Source organism: Crotalus tigris, unplaced genomic scaffold (genome assembly GCF_016545835.1).
Source record: "Crotalus tigris isolate CLP2741 ecotype Arizona unplaced genomic scaffold, ASM1654583v1 scf7180000023638.494280, whole genome shotgun sequence".
In the NCBI taxonomy this organism is placed as follows: Eukaryota; Metazoa; Chordata; class Lepidosauria; order Squamata; family Viperidae; genus Crotalus; species Crotalus tigris.
The window spans coordinates 102,799-129,866 of record NW_024100095.1 but is presented as its reverse complement, the minus strand read 5'-3'; the positions used below and the strand labels follow the sequence as shown (position 1 = coordinate 129,866).

Genomic DNA, 27,068 nt, shown 5'->3' with positions numbered 1-27,068 from the left:
GCTTTTTTATGTGCATTGCCACCACTTTGACTTTTTTGACCATGCCCATTGGTCACCCCTACACTCAGAAAAGTCATAGCATAAAAGTACAGTAGGAAGAAATGAAAAGGGAAGAGATGGAAGAGGCACCAAGTTCTAAATCTGAAATGAAAATGGTTCAAAGGAGGGAGGAACCTGATAAAAATTAGCCTTCCTGCAGAGCTCACGGAATCCTGCTTTCCATCTCCTGTAGTGTAATGGAAGCAATAATATAATAATAGAAAGATAACATGCAAAATAAAAGAAAAATTAAAACACAGACATTAAGATTATGTTGCTCTGTATATTGTTAGACTGTCTTGGTTTTTGGTGTTGTTTGTGTATATAATGGCCAACTCCCCAAAGACATATTAAACTAACAACATGCATATACACACAGCTGTAACTTCTATTCCATAAAGCTCATGTCTAATGTCTACTATTCAGACATTGTTTTGCAATTTTGCAAGCGGGGAAGGCTAGCAGCATTTTGGACTTTTTTTTTTTTTGCATGTGATAATATGGGCCAATGGTCCTTTGTTATATGCAAAGTCATCATGCTGTTCTGTATTTTTGAAGACTAGTCAAGAGTCCAAATAGCAGTCACATGTTGTAAATTCTCTTGTACACTTGAGAGAAAAGGAGTGGTAGAAATGTCTGAAAGTAAACAAAAGTAATTGTGACTTTGAGGTAGCCCAATTTTTCTGATACCCTCAGTGATGAGACAATTGCTTTCAATGCCCTGAAAAGTTTTGGTCCAAAAGCAGGACTGTTGAAGTACTCTGTCTTTTCTCCAGTGGCAGTCAAAGCATTGGCACTAGAGATTCGATTTTCTATAGAAAAACTGTACAAGAGAAAATATTAAGAAAACTTTCTTTTTTCTGTGATTCTGAGCTTTAGTATGAAACTGTAACTTTTCAGCAATTGTCTTGCATAAATATAAATGTGTTAGTGTTTGCTCAGTTACCTTTATGCAGGACTGCCATATTCATCCTCCTCTCTATTTGCTCTAATCTTACGTCCCTTCTTACATCCATCAGTCTAAGTTCCTATAATCAAATTATAATTTGATTAAATATGTATGTATATATGTACGTATGTCTGTATTGCTGTTGGGTGTCCAGAGGGTGAAGATCAAAAAAGTAAAAATGGTTGGTACAATTAAAGCCTTTGCAAACATATGTCTTTAATGTGTGTTATGAATATATAAAAAAGCTGGGCCTTTGATCGTGTTGATATATCCATGATCTTAATGTTTCTGCATGCTCACTCCAGATGCCCTTATGCAGAAGAGCTAAGACATAATGATACCATGTAAAGTGGGTGTTGCTAAAGTTTCTATGGGACGTAGAGTTTTATATTTTTTTCAGGTGCATAAATCCTGCTTGAAGATTTATATATTTCTGTTCTTTGCTTTTTTCTGAAAAAAAAAGCAGGAGATCACACATTTGTGGTTTGGTGAATTGTTACTAATATACAGAGGTGTGATTACTAGGTTTAAAGCATCAGAAAGGGAATGTATCCAACTCATGTTTAATGTATCAGACAATGCAATCTATTTTTGTCTCATCTTTTTGAAGTATATGTGAGTCTGTCCAAAACAGCCATGTGATCTATTTAAGGTAGGTGTAAACATTCAGAACATAACTTTTCAAATAAGTGAACAATACTGGATTTATAAATAACATTTTCTTCCTGCAAATCTCATAGTACCAACCTGTTCCCATGCCTTATTCTACTAGGACTTCCTAGGTACAGAGTATATGGACAATAATATGTAATATGTGTATCAAGATGATAGTATTTGTAGTGTCATATGTGAGGAAATGTGTATCTCTAACATTTGCTCAGGTTATAAAACTTAAAATGGGGTTTAAAGAAAGAGTTTTAAGTCACTTCTCACAAAGTTACTTTAGTTGAAAAAAAATAAGAAAGTATTTTAAACATCAGGAAAAATCCTATGATGATTGAACATATAAATCTTTTATCATTCACTAATTTACAGAAAAATGTTTTTCTTTTCTTGTTTTAATACCACATGGAATTAAAATGAAAACAGCAATACCCCAGAGTGATAATGACAATAAATGCATTCCAGTATTATGCATATAATAATTTTCCACTGTTTTGCTTTTGTGTAAAAAATGTGTTTCCTGATTTTTTTTCCAATATGTTTCCATGTGTTCTCATTAACTTGTGCTCCAGAACATCTGGAAGCTACTGTAAAAGTCTGATTTTACCAATCTGATGCCCTGGACCTAGTTTCCTGTAACCCATGAATGCTTTCATTTTGTGTATGTAAAAAAGCTGAATTGAGATGTCAGCACAGTCATAAGATGCTTGCTTGAAATTTAGTGTTTTAAATATCCTAGCAAAAAGTACCCATTTGTCATAGTATATTTGGAATCACTCCCTGCTCCTGGATTATTTTAAGTGTCTGTTCTGTTTCAAAGTCTAGGTTGAGTTCCAACAAATAATACAGATTCCGATATCCACCCTGTCATGAGGTTTATTTGCCAAAACTATTATATTACCTCCTTTGTCTTTTCCAGAAAAAAATACCTAAAAAGGGTTATTGGAAAATTCCTAAATTAATAGGTTTTTTTTTTAAAACATAGATCCAGTGATGATATGGACAATTAAGTTAGCCAATACTTTTTGACAACAGCTATCTATATTCAAAGACAGTTCACTCTTAAATCTAAGATTATAGAATATTACAAATATATCATTCCAAACAACTTATTAAAATTAGTGCTACTTGCACTTTACAGTATTCATGGTTAAGTGACATACAGGCATTTATCCCTTATATAACAGGAGGAGAACAGTTTTATGGGAGCCAAAAATCAGCAACTCAGCCAACTAACTCATTTTATTTATTATGAAACCTTATTCCTCTGTATAACATATGTTAGTCAGAAAAGGCGCTACCAGATTTCTGCTGATTTTAATTTTAATTCCTTAAGTAATCTGCTGAGCGTATCTATAATCAGTTTTACAAGAGAAAGTTGTTTTTTAAAAAAATTAGACAAACTACAGGGTTGCAATGTTTCAAGCAAGTTCAAATGTTAGTTAACAACAGAATGTTTTCTGAGATGCTAACTGAGCACAACTATGGTTTTTTAAAAAAGCAGAAGTTTCATGGTCGCTCTATAGTCCCTCAGTTACATGAAAGTGGCTTCAGTATTATGACCTGGGAAGACTACCAACTGTAGTCAATCAGTCCAATCTGAAAAACCTCAGAGAAGGAACTGCCACCTAATTCTTCAGAGCCATAATAATCTGTGGATTCTCATTGCACTTTTGGCATTTGTATTCTGGTTCTGGATAAATCCCAAACATCTGGGTGCTGTTTTTGCACAAAGACCCACAGTTAAAGCCTTATGTGTAGATGTATTTTCTGTGCATTTAATGTTCTGCTCTGTTTGCAATCAGGTAGCCTTTTATCTTGCATGCCAAGTTTTAGCATATAGAAAAACGTTTACAAGCAGAACCAGGAGTTCATAAGGGAAGTATTGATACAAGCAGATTAATAGCCATGTGAATCATGCTGCTCCCAGCAAAATGGAATAACTTATCTAAACTTCTCCATCTATGATGGAAAATACTCTAGAGGCAAATAATTACAGTTTTGTGAAGCAAAAGAGAAGCTGAAATATTTCAATAAGCTGTTCTTAGCTTTTGTTTAAGTGCCTTTGACAATAGGATTGTTCAGTGTAAGAGAAGTAAGTATGTGAGTTTTATATGCCATAGTACTCTTAGTACAAACTATATAATACAGAATTATAACGACAATTTTACTTATGAACACCAGTCCTTAGAATTGCATGGTCTCTTCTTCTTTTGATTCAATAGAAGATTGAAAATGAAAACACCTTCCCTATAATTTTCAATCTTCTATTGAATCAAAAGGCAGAGCATCATTTACAGCAGGGGTTTTCAAACTTGGTCCTTTTATGACTTTGGACTTCAACTCCCAGAATTCCTCAGCCAGGCACGCTGACTGAGGAATTCTGGGAGTTGAAGTCCACAAGTCATAAAAGGGCCAAGTTTGGAGACTCCTGATTTACAATTTGGAAAGACAAACATCAAGTACATGATGATAGTGTTGATGAATTTCAAGTTTAACTAACAGAAATAAGCAAAGAAGACCACCATTAGATTTTTTTTTTTTTTTAAAGAAAACTGGACCTGGAAATTTACTTTGAATACCAGAGCTGAGCTCTGGTCTTTGATGTGAGGTGATCAACATGGATGCATGTAAGGAAGGGCAGAGTTCTAGATCCAAAGGGGTAAAATGTGACTTGGGATGCACGTGGCCATACATGTGGCACCTGCCAAAAGCAATTTAAAGCAGCTGCATTTTTCCTTCACTTACATGTGATGCACAAACCTAGGAAAGATGCATTTGGTTAAAAGAAGAAAAACATTTAACTCAGTCTAAATAATGTAAATCAACATACTCTCTATAAATCTTCATATCTTTGTTCTTAAAAACCATCCTTGCTCCACTATGTTCATAACCCTTTCAGAAAGCTATTCTTTTCGCTTTCATCCCTCTTTGAAGATCTCATCAGCTGCATCCAACCACAACATTCTCAAGTTTCCCCTTGCTCACTCTTCCTTTCACAATTATTTTGTAATTCAATTCTCTATTACCAAACAATCACAACATACTTTTTTATGCTGGTCACTTGTTTGTGTATTCAGTCCACATATTTTCAGCATCCATTCATTCTGGACCCCATTGCTTTGTGTTTCACCGCAGACACTCCTGAAGTAATCTTATTCCCGCTGCATTCAATTTACTTTTATCTTTTTTCCTGACATAGCCAATTCAAGCTTCCATGTAATGAAATAGCTAGAAACTATTGTTCCTTCCCTTGTATAATTTAGCATGTGTGTGGAATTTTGTCACTGTTACTGTTAAAAAACTGGGACTTGAAATCTGGGACTTGCCTGTCTTTTGCAAACAATCCAGAGATTTACCAATAAATATAAATCTTTACTCTTTATTTAGAGCCACTAGTAGAAGTATTTCAAACTCTTTCATACTAAATCACACTGGGTCATGTTCTTATCAACCAATCATGGATTATAATTGAGTCTGAAACAGCCCCTGAAGACTTCTGTTGAAAATGATGGGGTTTTTTACAAGCTGCTTATTAACTTACAATGCTCAAGATTATGGAATATATTCCTCAGATTTTTCTCTTAAAGAATCTGATGTGCAGTATATAAGCATCAAGGTTACTTTTATTATTGTATTTGCCATTAAAGTATATTTCATTTATAATTAAAAATCTTGATGCTGTTTAAACTTCCAGGAGGGCTGTATAACTCATGAATTTCTTCACAGCGTTAATTTGTAGTTGAGAACCACAGGATTTATTTCCATAAGAATAGGTATAAATGCAATTGTAGTAATAACCATTTATTTACAGTATTTTTTATGGAATATTAAGAAGCTTGATTTTTTCTGGGGACCTATTGATCTATTGATGTATAAGCTCAGCCTTATGTTCCTTTCTTAATGCAAGGGCTAGAAAGGAAAAAATATAGTAAAGGAAAGAATAAACTGAAATGTCAGTGAGAAGGTACAAGCTATATTTTTCTTACCCATTGAAGAAATGAGGAAATACCTCTCCCCATATTGTTGAGAACAAGATAAATTTATTCCAGAATCCAAAGAGACTTCTTTTGCAGTTACACAGTGTATGTTAATTTAGAAACAGGTGCTGATGCATTCAATGGTACTTGTAAGAAGACCAGTGTAGAAACTAGTAAAACATGGATCTTCATATTAGATTGATATTTAGTTCAAATAGGGTTATGGTCCTCTAGGCATTTTAAATTGTTTATTTTTGGAATGGAGTGATTTAGTGGTTTAGAAGTGCTGACACCTCTGTGAATATTGCTTCTCTTTCTGCATAGTATTGTGAGATCAGCTGTTCAAACATTCTTATTTACCATGAGAAAATGAACTGACCGGTATGTTTTTACCAAAATCTCTGATATATTGCTGGTCAGAAGCAAAGGCCTTGCTTTCTTTTCATACTCAGTTGCATCATCTACAACAAATATGGTACCGTTGGTACTGAATCACATTAATGTGTTCAATGTAGAGGTTTTTTTCAGAATGTTTTCACTTTTCAAGGTTGCAATAAATTGGCCATATGTCTGTTCTCTCTATACCAGGGACCCGTTGACTTCAACTCCTAGAATTCCAAGCTGGCTCAGGAATTCTGGGAGTTGAAGTCCATGAGTCATAAAAGAGCCAAGGTTGCCTACCCCTGCTCTATACTTTAAACACATGGATTGGAGAGGACATTTAGCTGCTCTCAGAGTTGTTTAGCTCAAAAGTTCTTCTGCTACATTTCTCATTAGATGATAAACAGTCAGCAGAATAGCCTGATCCCATAGGAGAAAATGTGCACCTTATCTGCCAGAAGGTTCAACAATGAGAACTACTTTCATGTGCCTGAAATAATCACAGTGAAGTTATTTTATTGTTTGTCATGGCATACAAGAAATTGCTTGTGACTTCTGCTCCCCCCCCCATTTTGCTATCTCATCAGTTTCTTCTACTATCATTGTGTTATTGGTATTTTTTGATTATTACAATAGTGGCTATCTTTGTTCTGTTTAATTTGAAGTTCTTTACATCTATTTATCTTTGTGCCTTCTCCTTCTGTCCTGTAAGAAAATTTGTAATATCATAAATAGTTGAGTGGTGATCAACACGATTTGTAATGTATCTTGCAGCTTTTTCTTACTAAACCACATCTGAATTATCTACCCAGCTGAATTAAATGAAAATCTTCCAAGGCTCCTGAACAACTAGAAAACCCACATTTTCCTTAGCAAAAGCCAGCAGGACACTGCAGTCAGTCTTAATACAGGATTATACAATCACATTTGCTTCATGCATATATTGTATTTTAGATGTACTCTTAAAATACCTTATTGGACTGGGCTTGGGTTTCATGTTCAAAGGAAAAAAAAAGTCTTCTTTCAGGAGCACACAGCTTCCAAATTCAAATGCTGCACAACCATAATACTTAGAGGAGAAAGTCATTTAGGGTCAGCTGGTAGTCCTCTAAAAGATTTGTATGAAATGAGTGAAGTTGTCTGACTACCAATAAAGTGACATTATGTCTTGTCCTAAATAATAGTACTGAAATCAGGAAAGCTTCATATAAACCAAAGTGGATATTTGTGCAGAAGAACTGAACTCTAGTCAGATCTAATCTCCAGTTCTTGGACTCATTCTAGTCATTTCATTCTAACTGAATATCTTCTGCATTAGTCTCTAGATGATGCATTTCAGCCTTCTTATGAAAACAAAGATGGGCAGTTCTGAAGTCTGCCCTTCCCTGAAGGATACTTGTTAAAACCAATGAAGTTTAACTTAGTCATGTTGGGCCCAATTAATTCCAGTGGAGCTACTCCAAATATGATTACCAATTTAATGTTGTTATTCATCCATGCTTACATTAGAATTTTAATTAAATGTGAACTGTGTGGCTGCTTTCTACAAAATCAGCAGCTCTCCTTTTAATCAAGGTCTCTGGTATGGTTCGGAGATCTAAACAGAGATAATGAAGTGTGTGTGTGTGTGTGTGTGTGGGCATAAACTCACATGTATACACAGATTTGTGAGGTTAGTTTCTATTTTTATTCTTTTTTTCCCTCTTTTTAAAATTTAAAGCACGTGGACCATTTTGTTGATTGATGGATTAGTGCTTTTAAGAAAGAAATACCATACACATGTCATAATCTGATATATATTTTGTCCTCTGGGGGGGTGGAGGTGGTGGTGGGGAGAAAACCCATCTCATGTATGAACTGGCTAAAGAATATAGAAGCATCTGTTTCATAATATATAGTGATCATCACCAGGAGATATACAGCTGCTTTATATTATATAAATTGTTGTGTAGTCGAGCGGGATCTCTCCAGATAATTATCCAGGAATGTTTCAAATGACGGCATATGTAACAAAGCATTGCATGAACTGGACTGAATCTTTGTAATTTTCCAGTTATGCTTAAAGAAGAAGTCTAAATCAGTCACCTATATGCAGGCTACTAAATACCACATTCCCATGGGCCGTAGGAAGAATGCAATCATGAAATTCTATTGAAAAAGGAAAGACTGCGAAAAATATTTCGACGTAGACAGCCACCATAGAAATCAGGAATTTGAAGAACAAGAAAGCTCGTACGCTATACACATAAAACCTTTGACCTATAAAACCTGAAAAAGCTGAGTGGGGGATTTTATTATTGCAAGAAATGCCGATCCTAATAGGAGATTGCTTTTTTCTTAAATTCTTCTTAGAGTATGAGTCAAAGTATTTCTGTGATGAGGGACCAAGCTTTCTTAGTTGTGGCTTCTTGGTTATGGAACATATTTTCCATTCCATTTGCTTGGTATCCTTTCTGATATTGTTTAGTTTAGACATGGCTACCTATGCAGATTTTGAACAAAACTGAAGATATTTTAACTATGGAACCTGCTCTCCCCATGTTGAATAAGGAGATGCTGAAATGACTGTGAATCCATCTTCTTCCAATCTTGACATAGTATGCTAGACATTTGTTTGCATTTGAATGAATGCACGTAGAAATATCATTCAGATCTGGATTAATGTAGCAAGCTTGGGAGCAGCATAAGGAAGATTGATTTGTGCTTAGAACAGCCACTGAAAAAAAATCCAACTAATATTCTATAGTGTTTTGTGGAGTATATTCACCATTAGCCACATATTAAGGGGGGATCCTCTGTGAAATCTTGTTAGTCTTGTAATACTGGATGGTATCTTGAAAATCGTGTAAAACTAAAATGGAGAATCCGTGGCCCTTCAGAAGTTGGTGAATTACAGCTACCAACATTCTTCACCACTGAAGTTTTGGTTGTTTGGTTAAAACCACTGGGTATTCTAGGTCAGCTATAACTGGAAAACTGAAGACTGCTACCCATCCACCCAACTGATAGATTTATTAAGATACCCATACAAATGAGTAGAGAATTATCGTTAACTGAAGTCAGTCAGTATTTGGTTTCCCTAGGGAAGGGAGCACAAGTTTGTTCAGGCAAATTTAAATTAAAATTGACTTACAATTTAATTTAAACCATTTGATGTTATTCTCATTGTATTTAACATTTTTCCTTTATATTACATAAAATATAATAATTGGGCAATCCAGATCCAGCTTTTGTGTCTTCTGTCTGACCCTCAGCCTGCACGTTGTACATTCTTGCCTGGTAAAATGATAGTGTTAATGGAAAGAGACCTTTCACTGGGTCAATTTGTGGGGCTGATTGGGATTTTCAAAAATTGTTAGTAGACGAATTTTTATTGCTGACAAGTTTGTTCAAAAGGTGAAGCTTATTGAATACAAATTGAAGGAACTGAAGTACTGATATTCCCCAAAGGCTATTTCTACACAAAATTGAATTTTAGGGGGGGGTATTTTTCCACATCTTACAATCCACCTTTATCTATTATGATTAATGGGTTGATGTCTTAATGTATTGTATTTTTAATTCTTTTTAAGCCAAGCTTAAAATGTTTTCCATTTTGTTTAAGCATCTGATAGCATTTGGCCTATCTAATCTGTGTCATCCATAAATCTTCATAAAATAACCATTACCTTTTAAATTACTTATGTCATACCATTATCTCCACTGATGAAATTTTAAATGTAAGATGGTGACGGATGATCTGCTAAAAGTGGCCTCTAAAGTAATAGTGCCAGATTCTTGTGGTTTATGATAGCAGAACTGTTGTTAATATTTAATTCCTGCTGTTCTCTATTATAGCCCATCTCTGCCTGCCTTGGATTGGCAGTTGCCATCTCACTCAGGACCTTATGAACTTCAGATTGAAGTGCAGCCGAAGTCCCATCACCGAGCCCATTATGAGACGGAAGGCAGTCGAGGAGCTGTCAAGGCGTCTGCTGGGGGACATCCAGTGGTGCAGGTAATAGCATTATTCTTGGCAGCATGTGTATTTTTTTTTAAAACCAACATCCTTAATAAGGCAAGTAAAATGACCTTATATTGAATGTAAGTATGTACTCTGTTTTGGTGGATGGAAAAAGTCTTATTTGTTCGACCAAGAGCTGCTTAGTGAGTATTTCATACTTTATGATAGGTACACCATTTGCTCCTGGAATTCTTCAGAATAGATATTATATGAAAGGTCTAACTATATGCCCAACCTTGGTGATGCCAGTTCAATGCAAAATCTGGTGTTTCCTTGTTGTTCTCTGTTGAATTAGTCTGCTACCTAAAGTGAATGGAAAAGGTTGTTATGGAGGAAGTACAGTTTTCATCTGAGGCTTGGGGTTCCAAGAAACTAGCCAAGGGACTCATCATCCCTTATAATTCAGTGTAAGTAAACTAGTTTATAATGTTTCTTTATTGACATAACTAACAACCCAAGATGAACTATGAAGTAAGGCATCAGGCTAGAAACCAGTTCTAGTCCTACCTTAGACATGAAAGACCAGCTAGGTGACTTTGGGCCATCCTTACAGGGTTGTTGTTGTGGGGAAAAAGAAGGGGGACAAAAGAGTATTAGGTATATTCACCGCCTAATTAAAAAAACAATAATAAAGACAGGATAAATGTAAACATACATACATACATAAATAGGGAGAGGCAAAGTTCTTTATATTAGATTTCCTCATATTCCTAACTGTAGATTCATTTCTGCCTGTTTCTGTATTGTTTGTAAATTCTCTCTCTCTCTCTCTCTCTCTCTCTCTCTCTCTCTCTCTCTCTCTCTCTCTCACACACACACACACACACACACACACACACACAGAGGGGCATTCTTCCTGCTTCTACATTGTACACATTTGAATACATTCTTTTGCATATGCGCTATTTGCAAGTGATATCCTTCTGATACATTTTGTACTTTCTCAAATATGTGCCTTTTTATTACAATATTTTCAATATACAGATTTCTGTATCCATGCTTTGAATTGCAAAGCATCATATTCCACATAAACTTTTGAAAAGTACTCATTTCTCTGTATAAATGCATTTTGACTTCCTTGAAGGGCATAAAGATAGGAATTGGGGCAGGTCATAAAAAACAGAATTGAACCAAAAAATGTCTCCTCCATCCCAATTTCTATGGTGATATCCTCCTGATAGAACTTCCTTCTCATAAATATCCATTGGTCATTCAATTTCATTATATTTTTTAGTATAAAATACCTTGCTCCCTTTAGTTTTAAATTGAAAGTTGCACTTTTGAACATTGTTATTGTTCATGTTGCAAGCTTCATCATCTGAAAGCAGTTGAAAATTCTAAATTCAAGGGAGACACCCAGCAAAACTTGTGCCAGTTTGATTTTACTAATATATTAGCATGAAGTACCCTTAGCATGGTTCACTATTAACAACTGCTTCTCTTCCTGTCTCACAGTATTCCTCTTTATTTTACATGTGATATTTAAAGTGAAATTTATACAGTGCACTTGTTCCTTAGGATATATTTTGCTAGCTGCCTAAAATGTGCGAGGAGAGATAGGTTGTAGATGGGAGGCATGAGTTCACAATAGCCAATTTGACATTTAAAATTTCCACTCAGTGATTGGAAAAAAACAAAATGCAGTGCCAACATTTAATTGAGTTAAATGTATCCAGGAACCACCACCACCACCACCCCCTCCCCGCAGTCTTTTTCTATGGTGTATGGAAATAAAACAAAACATGATGCATGTTGTATTTAGATAGAATTGTGGAAAAGAAAAAAGGGAAATGCCGGAAGGAAAAAAGGAAAGCAAAATTCCGATCAGTGGAATGATACCAAACTTCCTCCTGTTTTTTATTCCAAGCGACAGATGATGTGCTTGTTTTATGTGAAATATAACAGGATTTTGAAGGGTTACCTTCCCACCCACCCCTTGTATTTTTCACCTATTTGGGCAGGCTTGTCCTCTACTAGTGAATACAGGTAGTCCTTGACTTATGAACACAATTGAGCTTAAACTTTATGTTGCTAAGTGAGAGATTTGTTAAATGAGTTTTGCCCCATTTTATGATCTTTCTTGCCTCAGTTGTTAATCACTGCAGTTGATAAATTAGTAACCCGGTTGATAAGTGAATCTGGCTTCCCCATGGACTTTGCTTGTCAGAAGGTCACAGAAAGGTGATCACATGATCTTGGGACATTGCATTTGTCATAAATACATGTCAGTTGCCAAGCACCTGAATTTTGATCACATGATGCTGCAAAGGTCATAACTGAAAACCAGTCATAAGTCATGTTTTTCAGTGCTGTTGTAACTTTGAACTATCACTAAACGAACTGTTGCAAGTTGAGGACTACCTGTAGTATCTGATCATTCACACCCCCTAGAGATGTGCCAGGCCAGGGGTAACCCAGTTGGCCCAGCTTACATGTAAAATTAAGCCCCTCAAGAAATACGAACATGCAGACCTTGTAATGCATGCCATCATGGGCATTTTCTGAAAGAAAAAAAGGAAATCTGTAAACTGTCATTAAAGAACAAAATATCCCAGAAGAGGTGGTACCAAGACAGGGGCTGGGCAAAGAGCTTAGCAGAACACAACAAATACAATGCTTTTCCTTCGGAAATATAATAATAATAATAATAATAATAATAATAGTAGTAGTAGTAGTAGTAGTAGTAGTAGTAGTAGTAGTAGTAGTAGTAAAGTTGGAAGGGACCTTGGAGGTCATCTGTCCAACCCCCTGCTCAGGCAGGAAACCCTATACCATTTCGGACAAAAGGCTCTCCAGTCTCTTCTTAAAAACCTCCAGTGGTGGAGCATTCACCGCTTCTGGAGGCAGGTTGTTCCATTGGTTAATTGTTCTAACTGTCAAGAAGTTTCTCCTTAGTTCTAGGTTGCTTCTCTCCTTGCTTAGTTTCCACCCGTTGCTTCTTGTCCTGCCTTCAGGCGCCTTGGAAAATAGCTTGACACCCTCTTCTTTGTGGCAGCCCCTGAGATATTGGAACACTGCTATCATGTCCCCCCTCGTCCTTCTCTTCATTAAACTAGACATATCCAATTCCAGCAGCCGTTCCTTATATGTTTTAGCCTCCAGTCCCCTAATCATCTTTGTTGCTCTTCTCTGTACTCTTTCTAGAGTCTCAACATCTTTTTTACATCGCGATGACCAAAACTGGATGCAGTATTAGTGTGGCCTTACCAAAACATTGTAAAGTGGTATTAACACTTTACGTCAGTGGTTCTCAACGTTTGTGTGACGGCGACTCCCGCCACACAAACGTTCTGCGCATGCGCGGTGCCGCACGCATGGGGGTCGGGGCCGCGCATGTGCGGCGCGCGTGCACAGCGCCGCCCCCATGCACGGTGCGCATGCGCAGCGCCGCCCCCTGGGGGGGGAAATGGCGGATCGCCTTCTTTGGCGACCCCCCAAAAATGGTCGATCGACCCCAAATGGGGTCGCGACCCATAGTTTGAGAACCGCTGCTTTACGTGATCTTGATTCTATCCCTTTGTTAATGTAGCTAGCACTGTGTTGGCCTTTTTGGCAGCTGCAGCACACTGCTGGCTCATATTTAGGTGATTGTCCACTAGGACCTCAAGGTCCATCTCACAGTTACTACTATTGAGCAAGGTACCCCCTATACTATACCTGTGCATTTGGTTTTTCTTGTCTAAATGTAGAACCTTGCTTTTTTCACCATTGAATTTCATTTTGTTAGATAGTGCCCAGTGTTCAAGTCTGTCCAGATCCTTCTGTATCTTAAGCCTGTCTTCTGGAGTGTTGGCTATTCCTGCCAGTTTGGTGTCGTCTTTAAATTTGATGAGTTCCCCATCTATCTCTTGTGCAAATCGTTGATATAGATGTTGAAGAGTACTGGGCCTAGAAGAGAGCCCTGGGGCACCCCACTACACACTTTCCTCCATGTAGATGCGGTTCCATTGAGGACCACATGCTGAGTACGGCCGATCAGCCAGCTACGGATCCATCTGGTGGTGGTGCTTTCTACCCCACATTTTTCTATTTTGTCAAGTAGTAGGTTGTGATCTACTTTATCAAATGCCTTACTGAAGTCCAAGTAAATTATTAAAATATTATTAAAATAGAGTTAGAAAGAAACAGTTGGACCAAGAAATTCCAGTCACAGTAGTGGTAATAATATTTAAGCTCCCCAAAACCGGGCTACAAGAAGAAAACGATCTAACCATGAAAATAGATCAGGGCTGTATCATCATGGGTGAGTCTATGACCATTTCTTACATTCATTTTATGAGAGAGTATAAAAAAAATCATCAGAAATGTAACTTAACACAGGATTGGGGAGGCATTAAATATTACATCTGCTGTTAATACCCTCTCTTGTCTTGTTCCATATTACATCAGTTCCTATTTGTTTCCCACAATTAATTTTTGTGTTGGTTCAATAGTTTTGAAGCTAGACATTCTCCTTCATCACTTTTATTCAATGTACAGTAGTAAAATTCTGAACATATTCTGGCTGAGCATACATGCCTAAATATCACCCTTCTAGGTGAATTAGTAGGGATGTTCAATATTTTTGCTACAATATCAGATGGTTGTGGTATCGTTATATCTACTTAAGTGGCGCACTAATTCTCACTTTGTACTTAGTTCAACTACTTCTCCTTTCTGAGAATCATTGTCCCCCAGCAGTGCTCTGATGGTTATCACCTGTTTACATGGGGGCACCTTTCGTACGTTGTTCTTCAGAGTGAAAGTACAAGAAGTCACCTACACATTTTTTTTGTAGTTTCATACTCCTACATGTTTGCTCTTCGCTTGTTTGAGTGTTTGGCTACCATAGCAGCCTCCAGTTATCACACGGATTTCTAAATGCTTGAAGAGTGAGATGAGCTGACACACCTAGAAAGTGCTAAAAATGTTTGAGAAGAGTGGCTAATCAAAGGTGGTGGTTAATTGGTCTGTTGAGGTAATGCTTGGCAGAGTACTTCATGCCTTGTCCTAAAAGCAGTGTTACTAAACATAATCCTCTTCAGATATTCAGTTCTTTCCTCTGTATTATTTCAAAGGCGGAAAAAGATTCTTCTGATCCGGGAATTTAAGATTTGGGGTTTCAAATCCTACCCTCCCACTAACATCCTGTACAGCCTGAGGCGACTCATTTCATTTCTCTGTTGGTATAAATGTAGAAAATATTTTCATGTTCATGTACTGTGAGGTTTGTCAGCACAAGAGCACCGAGGCTTTGTACACAGGAAACAGAAGAGGAAGGAAAGGTAATCAAGGGTTAGAGCCAAAGAAAATCTCTCATTTCTTCAGTGCCTAAAGAAAATTGTTTCTCAGTTTGTAGGCTCTTATTCTTAATATGGCATATTGAATGGCATGTCCACAACACTCTGTACAGAAAGGAAGGGAGAGCAACATGGCAATAGCCGTAGGTCTTGACCAGGGGATCTCCAAAGTTGGCAACTTTAAGGTTTGTGGACTTAAACCCCCAGAATTTCTCAACCAGCTATGCTGCCACAGTACGTGTCACACTCACTGCAGAGATTAGCAGCAAGTGAATTGTGTATACTTTTGTCAATGCCCAACCGGATAAGCTATTAACCTATAAGGAAGAAGTGGTCTTCCTCACCCAAATAATTACCTTTGAAATGGAGAAGTCAGCTTGCATTCAGATGTAGAGCAGAGAGAATTGAAAGTGGGAAGATAGACCGAGCTGCAAACAGGATAACCAAAAATCTGGAAGGAGGTCAGGGATAGGTTGCCAGAGGATGTGGAAGTCAAAATTATCAAGATAATGATTTGATTTAAGATTGATGCCCCACTCCTTTTAGGAATGCTATGCATGTGACACATATAAAAAGGGGATGGGCTTTGATCACATGGATGTGGCCACCATCTTAATTGTTTATGTCCTCCTCCACCAAATAGCTCTGTCTTTAATTATGATTATAGTATGTCTATTCCATTTCCTTATGTAACATTTGGGAAACATGAATAAAATCATCATCATTGTCATCAACCATTCAGTCATGTCCGACCCTCTACCACTCTATGGATCAGTACTTTCCATGCCCCTGTAACTCCAACTGCCTCCTTCAGATCTGCCATGATCATCCCGATGTCATCTTTTACAGCCAGCAGGTACTAGAGCAGCGCCTTCTCCTTTTTCCATTGATCACTCCCAGCATGATTGACTTTTCAAATGAGTCAGCTCTCATCACATGACCAAAGTATGACAGCTTCTGTTTGGCGATCTTGGCTTCAATGATATTTTTGGTGAGGGTGGATCTAGGACTTCTTTGTTTGTTAGTTTTGCAGTCCATGGGATGCGTAATAGTCGCCTCCAGCACCACAGTTCAAAGGCGTCCACCATTCTCCTATCTGCCTTTTCAGAGTCCAGGTTTCACAACCATAAGTAGCATTTAGAAAAAATATTGCACTAACTAACCTGCATTTGGTTGTGAGGCCGATGTTATTCATGCCAGACATTGCAGTTGTTCCAAGGGCTATACACTTTCTGATTTCAGGGTTACAGTCATCACTTTGATCGATTTTAGAGCCCAGGAAGATGAATTCCTTTACTGTTTCAATGGTGTCATTGTTGATCTGCACTCTGTCATGTGTGTTTTCTGCAGTTGTCATTATTTTTGTTTTCTTGATGTTAAGGTGCAGCCTTTGACTGTTACAAAATCATAACGGGAATGAAATCCTAACTCATAAAATGCAGAAAGGACATGAGTTAATTTATAGATAGACCCCACTTTATCTCCTCCCCACAACACCACAAAAAGGCTTTAGAAAGTGACAAAAATTCATATACAAATATATACTAATTCTGATAAGTCAGTAAACTATTAAAATACTTTCTCTATTTCTATTTATGGTTTATGGTGGTTTAATTTTAAAGAAACTCATAAACATTAAAATATATGAAGATTTGTTAATGCTTGCCATTAATTGTTTCCTAGGCATCATACATGTTTGTCAAATAGTTGGACGGAATAATCTTATTTGAGGGTATAAAAGGAATTTCTTTTCTTTTTTTTATTGAAAAATTTTAAAATTTTTACAAATAGGGAAAAGAAAAAATAAAAAACAAAAAACAATCCTACCCAACCACCCCAACCCTCCCACTCCGTCCCCCCCAACCTTCCCAGAGCTGAATATAGGCTTAATTAAAATTTCTAAAAATCTTAAAAAGAAATTAAAAAAGTATAAACCATAAATATATCTAAATACATTACATAAACTTATAAGATAATTAACAATAATATATATGTAAAAAAGAAAAGCATAAATATTAAAAAAGAAAAATGCTTAAAAAGAAAAAGAATAAAACAGAAAAGAAAGAAGAAAAGATGTTTATATATAAAAAAAGTAAAATAAGATAAAATAAAAATAAGAAATATAAGAAAAGAGAAGAAAAAAAATACAATCTATAAAATATTAAGATTTATATATAAGTTATTGAAAAACTAAGTAATATTTTTATATCCAACTTATGTTGTATAAAATCTATCCATTTTTCCCATACCGCAAAAAACTTCTCTTGCGATTGATCCTTTAAAAAAGCCGAAATCTTTGCCATTTCCGCCAAATAAGAAACTTTAAAAAACCATTCTTGCAAGGTAGGCAAAGATTCCTTCTTCCAGTATTACCCTACTAACAACCTTGCGGCTGTAATTAAATTTAACATCAGTATAACCTCCTTAACATCACAATCAGTAACGATACCCAACAAAAACAATTGTGGGGTAAATTTTACCCTCCTTCTAAAAATTCTTTGAATATTCCACCATATCTTAATCCAAAAAGCTTTTATATTTTTACACGACCACCAAATATGATAATAAGTAGCATCCAAACAACCACATCTCCAACATTTAGGCTGTAAGTCAGGATACATACGAGACATTTTTTGTGGATCAAGGTGCCATCTATAAAACATTTTGTAAAAATTCTCCCTTAAGTTCTGGGCTTGTGTAAATTTAACATTCCTCACCCAGATGGTTTCCCAGGTATCTAGTAGAACTGGTTCACCAAAATTTTGTGCCCATTTAATCATACATTCTTTAATTAGTTCTGGTTCTGAATCCAGTTCTACTAGCACCCCATAGATTCTCTTAATATGAGCTCGCCTTTGATCTTTTACTTGTTTAAAAAGATTTTCATCTTCTCTAAGCAAACCCATATTACGATCTATCTTCCATCTATCCACTATTTGTCTATACTGAAACCATGAATAATTAATATTTTCATATGCTAAATCATCCAAAGATTTTAACTGCCAATTTTTACCATCCCATCTGAGTAATTGTGCATAAGAAACACTATCCATCTTAACTCCTCTCCTTATCCCCTCTATCGCATGCCAAGGTATAGCCCATAATGGTATTTTAAAATCACTTTTATAATATTTCCTCCAAACCCGAAGTAAAGAAATCCTTATAATGTGAGATTTAAAAACCCGGTCAACTTTTTTATTAAAAATTAAATAGGCATGCCATCCAAAAAGTAAATCCCAACCCTCCAAGTGGAGTATTTCTACATTTGTTAAATTAACCCAGTCACTAAGTAATGTTAAAGCCACAGCATCATAATACAATTTCAAATTCGGTACCTTGAGTCCACCTCTCTCACGAATATCTTGCATAATTTTAAGCTTTACTCTTGGTTTTTTCCCTGCCCAAATAAATTTATTGATACCTTTCTGCCATTCATTTAAGTTAACCTCATTCTTTAAGATAGGTATCATTTGAAATAAAAAGAGAAACTTTGGCAGGACATTCATTTTAATCACCGCAATTCTTCCCATAAGGGATAATTGCAACTTCTCCCAATTTTTCAAATCTCTTTGTACCCTGACCCACAACCTTTCATAATTATTTTTATACAATTTTACATTAGAAACAGATAAAGTGACCCCCAAATATTTTATCTTATCAACAACTTCAAAGTCTGTCAAGTTAACCAAAGTCTGCTTATCCAAATTAATCATATTTTTGGGTAATATTTTAGTCTTATTATTATTAATTTTAAATCCCGAAACCCGTCCATATTGGTAAATCATTTGTAACAACTCTACCACAGAATAAGTAGGTTGAGACAAGGTAACCACCAAGTCATCTGCAAAAGCTCTTAGTTTATATTCTTTTTTATTAACTTCTATTCCTTTTATTTCCTGAGATTCTCGAATTTTAATCAGCAGAATTTCCAAAGTTAAAACAAACAGTAGTGGTGACAATGGACATCCCTGTCTTGTCCCTTTGGTATAAAAGGAATTTCTAACAATGTGTTTTGTAAGCTATTTAATATTAAAGGGCATTAGACAAGAAGGGAATTAACTCTTGGTGAATTGAAAATATACAAAAGAGTCAGTGGATTGCACATATGCCAAGCTGTCCATCATAATGTATGTCTTTTACAGATCTCTTAAGTGGCCTGTTAAAGAATCAAATTTATCTTTTGCTTGGATAAACTTGGCATCAATTCATCTGTGTTCACATGTTCCAAGTACACAGCAGAAGGAAAAGTGGTTAGTGTATACCTCCTCATTTTTGTGCATCTAGTCAGCATAACTCAATAATGAATTCAGTGAGTTCTTTCAGTATATATAAGGGAATTTAAGTGACATCCTCCAAGATCAAATTTCTTTTGCCCCAGAAGCAATGTGATCTTTTTCTTTAAGGCAGTGGTGGCGAACCTATGGCACGTGTGCCAGAGGCGGCACTCGGAGCCCTCTCTGTAGGCACACGTACCGTTGCCCCAGCCCCGCTTCCCCCACGGCCCCCTCCTCCCCAGCAGTCCCCCTGGAGTAGAGTCGCCCCCGAGCGTGGCCCACACAGAGCAGCGCAGCCAAGGACATGGCAGCCAGGCAACATAGAAAGGACTCTGCCCTCATGCCCCATCACACACAATTGATGCTGCGGGGCGCGGGCAGAGGGCGTGGCCTCCATGGCGCTGCTGGGCTGCCTGGGAGATCTGTGGCGGGCCCTGGAGGAGGTGAGTGGCCATGCAGGCAGGCAGGGTGGGGGCAGGGCAGGGGGTGGAGTGAGGGTGGGGCCATTTTTTGGGTACTCGGTCTCTAAAAGGTTCGCCATCACTGCTTTAAGGTGTTCAGCAAATTCTAAAGAAATTTGTCACTGTCCCATTGATCATGGCCCATGGTTTTAGGATTTGGGGTATAGTGTTTTTCTCTGCTTGTGAAAGTGTAATCCTAGTAACAAGCTAATCAGTGCTTAATGAGGCTCATTTCAACTTCATTTTGTTAAGTTTTTGCTGTAAGGTCAGAGATGGGCAATGATGGCAACTTTACAAACTATGGACTTCAACTCCCAGAATTCCTGAGCCAGCCATATGTTAAGTAAATGATAATAAAAATGAAAATCTTTTAGAAGCTTTACACTGGATGTTATATTCTTTTAGTGAATTGAAATTTGCAACAAAAATTGGTGTTTTGGGGGGTTTTTTTAGAGCACTAGGTTGAAAAGTCTTGCTAGTTAAACAGAGTTTAGTAAATCTAGTGAAAAAGATTTGACACTGTAGCAGACAGAAAAAAAGGAAATGTATGAAGGTGCCATTAGGGAAAGGATCTGTACCTTTTATGATAAAACTTAGTCCATCCTTCAAAGAATATGGTTGAGGATGATCTTGTATGCAAGCCAGTGATAATCAAAAAGTTCTGTACATCTGCTCATAATGAATTGCTTTGCTTAATTGAAAATGCAGCTGGTGTAAGAAATATAATCACAGGTGAGTAGAGCATAGAAGCATAAAGCACAATGATTTCATACCATACATCACAATCTCAAACACAGATATCTTTAAAAAAAAGACTTAATAAAAGGAATCCATTGTTCCAATCTTATCCCAAAATGATGGGTTTCCATCATACACTTCTCGTAACTTGCAGTTGAAAGAAAATGTTACCTTTCCAGCCAGGGGGAAATTTAAGTCTTTCTTATACTAAGAATATAAAGAAATTGGCAAGCACCTGTTAGTCAGGTTGCAATTAATAACGTCCAGCCACAGAATTGTATTGCAGCCCAGACAAGGAGCCTATATTTAATAGCTCTTTTTCAGACAGATGGTACTTCTTAAGAATAAATTCAAGCTGAATGGCTTTCACACATCTTGCATCTGGTTAGTTAAAGCTCACCACCAAGTAGCAGACAGATAATCAAACTTGGAAAGTAGAATAACTTGGCAGATGTTTTAATGAATATTATTGCTGTCATAAATCTAATAAAAGAAGTATGGCTTTGTACCTTTTGGGGTGAGAAGTTTTAATACCTCACATAAAGCTATCCTCTTAGGATTGTTACACAACCACATTACTTTAAGGTAGCTTTCTACCCTTCCTTAAGCATTTTTTTCAGGAAATCATCACAATACTGTCAGGGCTGAAGATTGTCATTAGATATCTGTGTAGACATGAGAGATTTGAGGGTAATGTTGATCATCACCTCTGCTATGGGGCATGCCTCAGGGCTCTGGTTTCTCTCCCCTCATATTTAACATAAGCCAATGGGAGAGGTCATCTGGTGGCATGGGGTTCAGTATCATTAGTATGCTTGCTGATGGTACCCAATTACAATCTCTACCCAATATTGGGCAACTGAGTTCAGGACCTGGAGGAGGTAAAGTGGTGGGGGAAAGAAGCAGCTGTGACTCAACCCTAGCATGGTGGAGTAGTTATGGGTTTTTGTTAGTTATAGATTTGAGCAGTTATGACCTGAAAAGGCTGGTGGTCTCCAGCAAAGCCATAGGAAGAATAAGCTAGAACGAACAGAACAAGCCAGTCACATATTTGGCATATGTAATTTTTATCCAAGCTTCAAAAGGCACACCTTTATTATTCATCTTTAGTCTTTTTCTGTTTCTCTCACTGTTAGACATTTTATCACCAAAATAAAGGTTGTGGTATTTTTTACAAAACTGGCTTATCTGTTCCTTGATATTTTTTTTTTGCATTTTAATCAGGATTTATTTATTTTCCCTTTGGCGTAAGTTGCCAAAAGTTTTGTCTGGGAAAAACATGGAATTGACAGGATATAGTTAGGATTGGATAGGAATTGGGAGGATGTTTGCTATGTCTATTTTAAATTTAACTATGGCCAGATATACAGAAATGTTGCAAGAGAAACTTCTGCTACAGTGTATACCTTGACCAGTAAGAAAGGTTTCACCTGCTTATTTTTGTGTGAGGTGATACTCTTAAAGGTATACCAGCAGGATTGCCAAAAACAAAAACTGGCAACACTAGAAGATTGTGAGAGCCAAAGTGGTGGGTGGAAGGTTTGGCATGTTTCAGAGCCATTTATTATATTGCAATAACTGATAGTATTACTAGGTAGGGTGGGGCTGGTAGGAGAAGATGGGAGTGACTGATGGAAATGGGAAGTGTACGTTACTCCGCATGCAAGCACAAATACCACAAAATGGCATTGGACAAATAGAGCTGTGAATATATATAGAAGGGTATGGATCAGATCCACGATTTCCCATGTTTGCTTCATTCAGTTTGATACTTCCTCACTTTTTCATTGGATTTCATCAATGTAGTTTTTTTTTACCCTAATATGCCACTCTAGGAAATTTCATGAATAAAAACACTGATGGCAAAGTTATACATATGAGATAATCATCAGGGCTACAGATACATGGGTGCGATCTTTGTTTGATCAAATTGCTCTTACTGGTACTCAGATTTCCTATGAGTTTCACATGTGGTTGCAGAAAATAGAGCAACTTTGTATATTGAAGGGGATTGACAATACAAAGTAATAAAAAAACAAAGTTGACCTGTGTTACCTGGCAACCTTCTGAGGAATGGAGAGACCAGAACAGGTTGGAACAGCCACAAAGAAAGATACAGTCAAGAGACTAACTATATAGTATGTCAAGTCCCCTCTGTTTTTTAGGACATCTAGATGGCTGTCAGCAAGAAGAAGAAGATTAGGAGATCTACTGATCCTGCCCATGATTTTCTGTTCAAAAAGAGATCTAATCTACTCAGTGTCTGGACTGATAGGCAGGAGAGAGTCACAATGATCACTTCCAAAAAATATTTACTGTATCACCTACTTGAATGGCAATTTTTGCATTCCAGATTCCCCAGACCAAAATTGTTCTCCTTAAAATTGGTGTAAGAGAAGTATTATAGATTATAATTTGTTATTTTCCATTATGCCACAATTACTATTGTGTATTTATTAACAAAAATATACATGGATGAAAACTGCTGCTCTTAAATAGTACTCTGGGAAGTCAATAGTACATTCATTAGTAAGTCCCACAAGTAGACTTGCTTATAAAGTATCATTATCGCCACTTACGTACATTAAAGTTGTATTTTAAAGGTTGAAACTTTAGATTATGTAAGATTATTTTATTATATTTTACTATATTTGTGTCTTCAAATTTTTGACTCCTGGCAAATGCCTATATTAGCCCCTGAAGTTTTCTTTTTCAGAAGTGGTTTGCCATTGCCTTCTTCCTAGGGCTGAAAGACACTGACTGGCCCAAGGTGACCCAGTGGCTTTGTGATGGGTAACAGTAAGAATGTTACCAAAAACTTTTTTCTTTGTGCAGTATTGGAATGAGTACCGTATTTTCTGGTGTATAAGACGACTTTCTAAACCATGAAAATCTTCTCAAAAGTTGGGGGTCGTCTTATACGCCCAGTCATCTTATATGCTGGAAAATACCCGCATGTGCGTCGGAGGCTGGCCAGGCTGGGAGAGGAGAAGCGACGCCTTCCGAGCAGGAGCTAGTGCTCCGGCCGTGCCCGTCTTGTGTGCGATGGGCTGCGCGGCGTGGAAAGGGGCTCCTGCGATCCCACCGCTGCGATGGCGCTCAGGAGGCTGGAGGGGCGGGCAGGTCCCGGGGGGCAGCTGGGAGAGGGCAAGAGGTGCCGGGATGAGGATGGGGGGCTCCAGGTTGGCGGGTATGAGAGTGCAGCCGGCCGGTCCGAGGCATGCGGATCCTCTGCACAGCTTCCGAGGCCCCAGATGTGCCGCCGCTTGGCTCTCCACCAGGCTCTCTGCCAGAGCCTCCCCCCCTCCCTGGGCAATTGTGCAGAGCTGCTTGTGCGTCCTTGGCAGCACCTCCCCCCTTCAATCTCTCTCTCGCCTTCCTTCCTTCCTTCCTTCCTTCCTTCCCCCTTCAATCTCCTTCCTTGTCCATCTCCTTCCTTTCCCTTTCAATCTTCCTTCCTTCCTTCCTTCCTTCCTTCCTTCCTTCCTTCCATCTCCATCCCTTGGCAGGTATGAGAGGGCAGCCGGCGGCTCCGAGGCGCGTCCGAGGCCCCGGATGTGCCGCCACTTGGCTCTCCGCCAGAGCCTCCCCCCCTCCCCGGTCAATTGTGCGGAGCTGCTTGTGCGTCCTTGGCAGCGCCTTTCCCCTTCAATCTCCTTCCTTCTCCATCTCCATCCCTTGGCGGGTGTGAGAGGGCGGCCGGCGGCTCCAAGGTGCGCAGATCCTCCGCGCAGCTTCCGAGGCCCCGGATGTGCCGCCGTTTGGCTCTCCACCAAGCTCTCTGCCAGAGCCTCCCCCCCTCCCTGGGCAATTGTACGGAGCTGCTTGGGCGTCCTTGGCAGCGCCTCCCCCCTTCAATCTCTCCTTCCTTCCTTTCCCCTTCAATCTCCTTCCTTTTCCCTTCAATCTTCCTTCCTTTCTTCCATCTCCATCCCTTCCCCTTCAATCTCTCTCTCCTTCCTTCCTCCTTCAATCTCCTTCCTTCTCCATCTCCTTCCTTTCCCCTTCAATCTTCCTTCCTTCCTTCCTTCCTTCCTTCCTTCCTTCCTTCAATCTCCTTCCTTTCCCGTCCAATCTTCCTTCCTTCCATCTCTATCCCTTCCCCTTCAATCTCTTTCTCTTTTCTTCCTTCCCTCCTTTCCTTCCTTTCCCCTTCAATCTTCCTTCCTTCTCCATCTCCTTCCTTTCCCCTTCAATCTTCCTTCCTTCCTTCCATCTCCATCCCTTCCCCTTCAATCTCTCTCTCTCCTTCCTTCCCCCTTCAATCTCCTTCCTTTTCCATCTTCTTCCTTTCCCCTTCAATCTCCTTCCTTCTCCATCTCCTTCCTTTCCCCTTCAATCTTCCTTCCTTCCTTCCCCTTCCCTCCCTCCCAACATTTTTGAGCAAGGAAGAGTAAGCTTCTCCAGCGAGCATTGCTACCATATTTCCAGCGTATAAGATGACTTTCTAAACCATTTGGTAAGAATGTTACCAAAAACTTTTTTCTTTGTGCAGTATTAGAATGAGTACCGTATTTTCGGGCGTATAAGATGACTTTCTAAACCATGAAAATCTTCTCAAAAGTTGGGGGTCGTCTTATACGCCCAGTTGTCTTATACGCTGGAAAATACGGTACTTTATTGCACTAAGACAGATGGAGTAAATCAAAGATTGCAATATTTACTTACACTTTTCTGAATGGAATTGTCATACTTAAAAGGCAATATATCTGCTTTTTAATTTCCTCATTGTTTTCATTGTTTCCTTTTTTATTTGATTGTAAATATCAGGGTCTCCAAGAATACAGCCACCAAATTCATCAGCCCACAGGGATACACTGAACTTTTAGCTGTTGCCAAATCTCATCAAAGAAAGGAGGAGCTGCAGCAAGACAGATTTCACATAGTTTTGTGAATATTTCCCTTGATAATTGGCATGTCTAAAACTCAGAAGAGAGGAAGGCGTATGATAGGGAAGAAAGAAAAAAGGAGATTTTTTACTATCCTGTGGTATCTTATGTATAATCTCACTCTTAAAAGTGGGGTTATTCTTTCTCTTTCTTTGTGAAATGAGAATTTATGGGCTTCAGGTATTAGCAGAAGTCATAATGTCTCTGCACAGCCTGAAAAGCCAGTGGCCTTAAGGGGCCACTAAACAGCCATTTGTTGTTCTTGTCCTAGTTTGACCTTGTAGCCATCTGTTCATCATTTCTGTGGGATATCTCTTCATCCTTGAACATGCATGGTTGTGCATGTTGAACAATACCCACATGTTTCTTGAATTGTGCTGATTCTAATTTGCAACTGGGAAAAAGGAAGAATTCAGGTAGCTGCTGATAGATTTTGCAGTGGTAGAGCAATATAAAATAAATCCACAGTAATTCCTTTGCTGTTGCTTTAATTTTTAAAAATACTTTGACTGGGCATGATTATTGTTAGTTCTGATCTCAGAGATCTTCACTTTCTAAATGTTCCATCATTGTTACTCATATAATTAGTTCTTCAAGATTTGGATGACAGTTGTATGCATAATTCCAGGTTACTTATGTCTGAGTAATTCTCAACATTATTAGTTAGTGTAATGGCCCTGAATTTGAACTTCAATAATAAAAAGTGTTGAACTCCAAAACTACTTGCAGGAGCATTCCATGGAAGAAGAATTCTATGTTTTCTTGAACATTAAAGAAAATAGATTTTCAGAGATTATATAAATTGTCATTCTTGTGCACATCATCAAAACATAAAAAGTATGACTTCCCCTTCTAATTATCTTGGAGCAAATTTAACATGAAAATATTGATTCTTTTACTGAAGATTAATTTGGTAAAAGTTCTTCTGTTGTTTATTTATAAGATACCATGTACATTTATTTATTTATTTATATCCTGTCTTTATTGTTTTCATAAATAATCCAATCCAGTGAACACACACTCCTTCCTCCGTGTACTTTCCCCACAGCAACAACCCTGTGAGGTAAGTTGGTTTGAGAGAGATCTTTCATGCCTAAGGCAGGATGCCTCCAGGCAGCTTCTAGCCCAGAGCTTTAACCACTAGGCCAGGGGTAGTCAACCTTGGCTTTTTTATGACTCGTGGACTTCAACTCCCAGAATTCCTGAGCCAGCAGAGCTGGCTCAGGAATTCTGGGAGTTGAAGGCCACGAGTCATAAAAGAGCCAAGGTTGACTACCCCTGCACTAGGCAAAACTGGCTATCATATTGATAGCAATAGCACTTAGGCTTATATACTGCTCTATAGTGCTTTACAGCCCTCTCTGAGCAGTTTACAATGTCAGCCTATTGCCCCCAACAATCCGGGTCCTCAT

At 38.0% G+C, this 27,068-nt stretch overlaps 1 protein-coding gene across 4 annotated transcripts in view; it reads left to right on the top strand.

Moving 5' to 3' along the window:
- The window catches only part of NFATC1 (nuclear factor of activated T cells 1), a 147,234-nt gene that overhangs the window by 26,170 nt on the left and 93,996 nt on the right, over nt 1-27,068 (top strand). For all 4 annotated transcript variants that reach the window (XM_039320453.1, XM_039320455.1, XM_039320452.1 and 1 more), the window contains exon 3: nt 9,850-10,009. In XM_039320453.1, the coding sequence (XP_039176387.1) occupies nt 9,850-10,009 (160 nt within the window). The remainder of the gene's footprint in view (nt 1-9,849; nt 10,010-27,068) is intronic.